We start from the raw sequence: 6,564 nt of genomic DNA on the forward strand, positions 1-6,564 counted from the left end.
CAGGACAGTCATAATTAATAAATACAAGAAGAAATAAATTGCATGTATGTAGGGAACAAGAGTCATTCTCTTTCGCATAGACGCTGGGGGGAATAATTTTTTTTTTTAATAATTGAGCTGCTGCTCCCTAAGAAAGTAATTCAAGAGCTACAACGCAGCTCACCAATTGAAACCGATGCTCCCGGCACTGCCTAGGACAAAGCTCATTGCCCTGGGCAGAGCTGTATCTTCATTCACAAAGAGATACATCTTGCTGAACCAGGCCTTGTCCGCTTCCTTTGCAGCTGCTGTTGACACTTCAAATTGTCACAAAGGGAGGTGACAACCATTTCAAATTTTGCACACAAAAAGCAAAGTCCATGAAAATTGAGGGTTGTGCTGTGTTATGCAGCTCTGGAAAGTTCATTCCCCCCCCACCTCCCCTCCCCTTTGAAAGGATTATTAAACTTGACATTAATCCACAATTACTAACACAAGGACCCGACCATGGGTTCATTCATTCATAATTAAACCATGTGCTGATATACCGAAAACAATATTCCCACTCCCATTCCTTCATTTCCAACTTTTAAGAATCTAGAAGGTGCAGGGTATCTTCTTCAAATTCAAAAAAGAAATGTCTTCATCAAAACCACTTCTCCACAGTTGGTTCCAAGGTTTATTCAGCATTATAATGCAATAAACTAAAGAAAAGAAACAGAAACATTATAAACATTTTCATGGAACAATATAAAGTTTATACATGTTTTAAAGGTCTATAAAACAGATGCCTGTTCATTATGTATCTTAAATATTAGATGCTGTATCCTCACTGATCATGTTATTCCTTTATAATGTAACTAGCAATTCTTTGGTTTAATAACATTAATAACTTGGCAGACAGAGAAGAACGGTGCCTGAACGTAATAAATCAATCCTGCAAATGAAGAGACAGTCGACTGTTAAGGAGGAAAATAACATAATGCAACATCTCTGTCATAAAGCTGGCTGGTACAGTAGCAGGGACAGGCATTTTGGTCATGGGCCAAATCCAAGTAGCAAAGAAGCAGAAGGAAAGGCAGCTTGTTGGAGAAAAGAATCACCAATCAATGCCTTATTAACCATGGAGGATCCTGAATAGAACTGATTCAGAATATGAAAGGCAGACATATTAATCCCCTTATTTAAAACATTTCTGCTATTCATTATGGCAGAACTCTCTTTTGTGGGGCTTTGTCCTGTAACAATGCAGTACGCTTCGCTGCCTCCCCATAGAAGCCTTTCCTATACGTCAATTATTCAGTGCAAAATATTAGCTTTGGATGCCAGTGTTTGGCTTCTGTACTCCACCTTCTCACTCCATTATGCTCAGAGCCGGGTTTTCAAACCAGGCACCATGCTGGTTTTTAAAGTAGCAATTAATAGCTCTGCCAGAACATATGAAGCAAAGTTTGATGGGATTTCCGCAGTGCAATTGTAAAAATTTGCTGGTTAACTTGGTGCGACTGATTGGAAGGTGCATGTGCTTCGTAGCTTAAAAGCACTGGGCAGGATCACAGAAGGTATGTATGTGCAGTTTACAAAATAATAACTCTAGACACAATTTGCGATCTCTTGCATATTAAAAAACTAAAACCACTTTCACTGAAGGACAATCAGCTACAGCATACTCCTGAGATGAATATAAGCAGCTTTATGATTCTTTTTTTCTTAACTTTTTTTCTTAACTCTTTTAACACAAAAAAATATTTTTTATGCCTCCTCCTGCTGTATTGTATCAACGGAAAGAAAGGGCCAGAAGAAAAATGTTTCTGATTGGGGCACAATGAGAACCATTTTCTTCTGGTCCTTTCTTCCCATTGACAGAGCAGCAGGAGCCACACACAAAAATTTATCACTGGATACGGCGCAAATTGCAGGTTGGTTACGTTTATTCAGTTATACTAACAAACTGCCTAAGTAAAACAGATTGGGAGGAAGGTGAAAAACAACCCGGAGAGTAAACTATTATTTGATTATCCTGGAAAAATAGTCTTTCATATACAGACATATTGAAAGGAATAACAGGATCATCTTTCATTATCAGACATAAAGAAGTTTGATATTTGAAACATATAAGAAATTACAATTAGATATATATAATATTCTCAAATTCCAATCTAACATGGAAATGAGGCCTTTCTTTTAATAAAAAGTAACTTATTTGATTTTAAAATTCTAGTAGAGACAATACTATCACCTTATAGCAATCTTTCTTAATCTAGGGTTTGCCAGGATAACCAATAGAAAATATAGAACAGCTACCTTATAAATTGTTAGATAAATAAAAGAACCCATGTCAAACTTTAATATACAAAACATTGAATAGTAGCACTGATTAGGGGAGGGGGGGGATTGATTAGATAAAGAGCTTCAGGTACTTTTGCTGTTTACTAGAAGGACAAAACTATTTCTCTGGAAATGTACCTAAATCCAGTCTAGACCACTGAACAATGCCTTGATGTCTGTGGATCAAGCTTTGACTGAGAAAAACATTTCATAGGTTTATAGAGAATAAAAATATGCAATGCAGCTATTCTTTAGAATTAAAATTGCAGTTCTGCAATTATACTGATAGAGGTATTTGCATTTTGATGAATCAATTTACAATATACTATGTGGGCCTCCTCATTGTTTTCTTCTTTACCAAAAAAACCCTGTTCTAATTTTATTTCAAGTGCTACTTAGTTCTTTTTAATCTTGACACCAAAAGTTTAACTTCACAAGAAAAGGCTAATGCCAAGAAATATTTACAACTAGATTTATTGATACATTAAAACCTTCTAGATGACTGGATAAATTATAGGCAAGGTCTATTTAAACTGAAGTCCCTGAAATATTTATACCCGAGCATTTATACTGCTGGTTAATATGTGGCTTGAAGTTTTGAAGTCCTTTCAGCATTTTTTCCCCAAGCACAATTAGCAATGAATACAAATGGGCTGCACGCATTCTAACAAAATTTGCATCTGAGCCCAGCATGCTAACTCAGAAACATGCCCTGCTGAACTTAATGGTTCCTCTTTTCCTTACTAAAGGCCATAAACCTCTTACAATTCTGGAAGAATAAAAAATAGATAAAAGGCAGGCTTATATAGAAATAGCTGGCCACTTTTTAAATAAAAGGGTATATTGCAAGGAAGGTTTACTGGCATTTTCAAAATGAAAAATCAGAAGGAAAATCAATAATAAAAAAAAAATGTAGCAAAAAGAAAGAAATACAGGTATCTGCATGAGCTAGTTCAAATGAAATAGTTTTAAGCAGATACCAATCCATTAAAATCACCAACACTGCACCTGCCCACATCAGGTGCACATCTGGACAACTAAACTTTCAGATTGAATTTATGGGCTTTGAAACATCCCAAGTTGCAAACCAATAATTACTTAAGCTAACTGGCATGTCTTTTAAACATAAGGTCAGAATGATTCACCACTGCACATAAGAATTCTCTTTTCTAACTCCACCCCACGCTGGGGAAGCAGATTCTTATTGCTTCAGTTATTAATAGTCCCAATTCCATAAAGTCCAAGATAAATATTTCATATAAAGTTTCCTTCAAAAGATATATAGGCAGTTTACATTGTTGCCCATATGCACATCAGAACCAGCAATGATTTTGCTTGCTCCAATCACACACACGCACACACAGTATATATAGTATGTGTTTTTGTGTGTGAGTGTAATCAGTTCCACTAATCACTCTTACATTAATTATACTCTTTTATTTCCACTTAAATTGTAAGGTGTGGATATGACAACAAAATCTTAAAAGAATGGGACACAACTGAACAAAAGAAAACATGTGAGTAAACTATAATTTCAACTAAGTAGATTTTATCCTAGATGGCATTTTATTAAGATCATTTGCAAATGGTGGGAAAAAGAAATATGTCTATGTGAAGAACCATAATTACCTTTAAGAACAGTCTTACATAAATATGCCTATGAATTAATAATCATGGATACAGAAATTACCAATAGGGATACTTGTGCATGACCAATGCATGCACTATTTAACTGGGGGTAACCAGGGTAATTCTTATATCTTATGAAACAGATCTTATATTTATTCATGCACTGGTTGAGTCATGCCAGCTTTTTTGCTTCCTGTTTATTCAAATGAATCTGCAGTTTTTATTTGTAAAAAAAGTAAATTTATAGCCACTTATATTTTCAATAAGCGATTTCTCACCTGTATAGACACACATGCAGTTAAGAAGGGAGATGTTTCCATGTGCTCACAAATGCAGTTGGGATTAGCGAATAGGGCACTGTGGTTATGCTGTTCCACATATCAAGCGTGGGGTCATAACAATCTAATGTTTTGCACCTCTGGATTCCAAAGTAGCCTCCCACAACATATAATTTGTTTCCAGATGCAACAGCATGACAACTCATTCTTTTAGCTGTCACATCTCCCACTTTAGTCCACTGGTAAGTTTCACTGTTGAATTTATAAGCTGAGCAAGCAGAGAATTCAGTGTCTCCACCCATAATAAAAATTTGGTTACCGAGAACAGCTGCAGCTGTGTATCGCCATGGCTGAGGACAAGTGGCTGGTACAGTCCACCTGTTTTCACTCAGGTCGTAACATTGTACTTTTGGAAGCTTATCATGACTGACACTGGTACCACCAAAAGCAAAGAGTTTTAACTTTGCACTGACTACAGCAGCATTGCTTACTCCTTCTCGAAGTGGGGCAACCATTGTCCATTTGTTAGTCACAGGATCATACTGTTCTACTTGTTTTAAGGATACTGAGGGAGAGGCTGGAAGACAACCAGTGGCTGCTGTGTGACCTCCTACAACATATAGACAGTGTTTGAGTTCAGCAGAACCATGGCCAAACCGAGCAACTAGCATTGGAGCTGCTTTGGACCATTCTTCATGAAGTGTATCATATACCCAAACATCTTTAGAGACTCCATTTTCAGATCCTCGGCCACCAGTAATATAGACTTTACAGCCAATTGCGCATGCACTGAATTCCTTCCTTGGACTTGGGATGTCAGCTTTTGGAATGATCTCCTTTGCTTTTTGGTCGACAAGATATAATTTGTCACACATAAAAGTCTGGCCTCCCAGTAGAAATAAGGCATGCCCAGTTTTTCGAGGCCTAGCACATAAACTAGTGACTACACCATCATTCTGCAGAATCTTCAATTTGCACCTGATTGCTTCTTCTACAATCTCTTTACTTTTCCTTTGCTTGGTGATAAGCTCTTCAGTAGCTACATTTTCCATTAGATATATGGCTGGCAAAAGAGCCAGTCTCACAGTCTGCAATAATTCTGGCAGATAACAGTGACGTTTATTTAGATCATAGTTAATCCAGTTCATGGCAGACTCGTAAACTAATCGTTCATCTTCAGTCTCTAATTCTTCACTAGAGAGCAGCTGAACAACTATGTCTTTTGGAAGCTGGAGAAAATCTTCACTTTTACTGATGATCTGGAAGTTGCTAAGGCACATCCTCCAAGAGAGCTCATAAAGTTTGGTACACTGGTGAGCATCCGACAGAAGAAGCATGCCAAGACAATTGGTATGATGAAGGTTCTTCTCTAAGAATTCTGCACAAGCATCTCTAATGTCTTGGAATTCCAACATATCACCTGCCTCCAAAAGGGACTCTGCATTTTCTTCATTGATGATGACCCTTGAAGAGTACGCATAGTCCAGGAGAAGTTCTAAAACCTCTGGATGGATGGAATTGTGGAAGTTGACTTCACTGGCTTGGCTTTCTTTAAGACCGCCACTGAACATGGCTTCAAAATATCGGCTACAGGCAGCTAGGACAGCTCTATGGCAAGGAAATGACTTGTTTCCAGCATGGAGGAGTACATCTGTAAATAAACGCTGTTGACGCAGAAGATTCAGATGAGTGAGGACACTATCAGCATATGAAGATTTGTGAAATAAATATATATTTATAGAGCCAGTGCTGGCTCTAGACTTCCGATTCTCATGCATGCTGACTGACATTTTCTTCCACACCTAAATGTTAAAGAAATAAATATGATTAAGAAGTCTCAAAATACAATATAGAATGTCTTAAATGTAAGTTACCTGTACTTCCCTGTTATCTACTGGGAAGTCTATCCTTTGACTACAGAGTACTTCCAAGACTTAAAATTGTGGTTTTAAAAAAGACAGCTGCAAAACATAGGAATATGCTAAGCAACATCAAACAGGAGCTGAGGACATCCAATCCTCTGCCTGTTTTTCCTACTATATGTTTCTTAACTGGCATAGTCTAAAAATAATTGCTCAAGACAGCAGGATTATCTTGGCAAACCAGACCTCCCACTTTCGTAACGATATAAGTGGCAGTTTCAGAATGGGTGAAAAAAAAAGACAGGTCTGAATTTTTTCCCACACCTTTCCAGCATACAGCAGCTGATTTAATAATTATGTACTGACACACATATTTAAAAACATACTTCTGCCTTGAATCATAGTAGGACAAGAAATAAGGACATTACAGTCAGGAATACTTTAAGGAACACAAGCATCCACAAATTAACCTTATTAAGATTATATTC

The 6,564-nt window shown here is 37.1% G+C and overlaps 1 protein-coding gene across 1 annotated transcript; it reads right to left on the minus strand.

Annotated features, from left to right (window-relative positions):
* Positions 1-523: 523 nt before the first annotated feature.
* Positions 524-6,004, minus strand: ENC1 (ectodermal-neural cortex 1). The gene is made up of 2 exons (XM_070935821.1): positions 4,215-6,004; positions 524-683 (listed from the first exon to the last, which is right to left on the minus strand). Exon 1 carries the CDS (start codon positions 6,002-6,004, stop codon positions 4,235-4,237), a length of 1,770 nt encoding a protein of 589 aa, XP_070791922.1. The 3' UTR covers positions 524-683; positions 4,215-4,234.
* Positions 6,005-6,564: the final 560 nt, after the last annotated feature.

The sequence above is a fragment of the Pituophis catenifer genome, unplaced genomic scaffold (genome assembly GCF_029215685.1).
Source record: "Pituophis catenifer annectens isolate HBS135680 unplaced genomic scaffold, rPitCat1.0.hap2 SCAF_2, whole genome shotgun sequence".
NCBI classification, from domain to species: Eukaryota; Metazoa; Chordata; class Lepidosauria; order Squamata; family Colubridae; genus Pituophis; species Pituophis catenifer.

Coding starts and splice junctions, on each gene's coding strand:
- ENC1 (XM_070935821.1), bottom strand. CDS start 6,004: ATGTCAGTCAGCATGCATGAGAATCGGAAGTCTAGAGCCAGCACTGGC.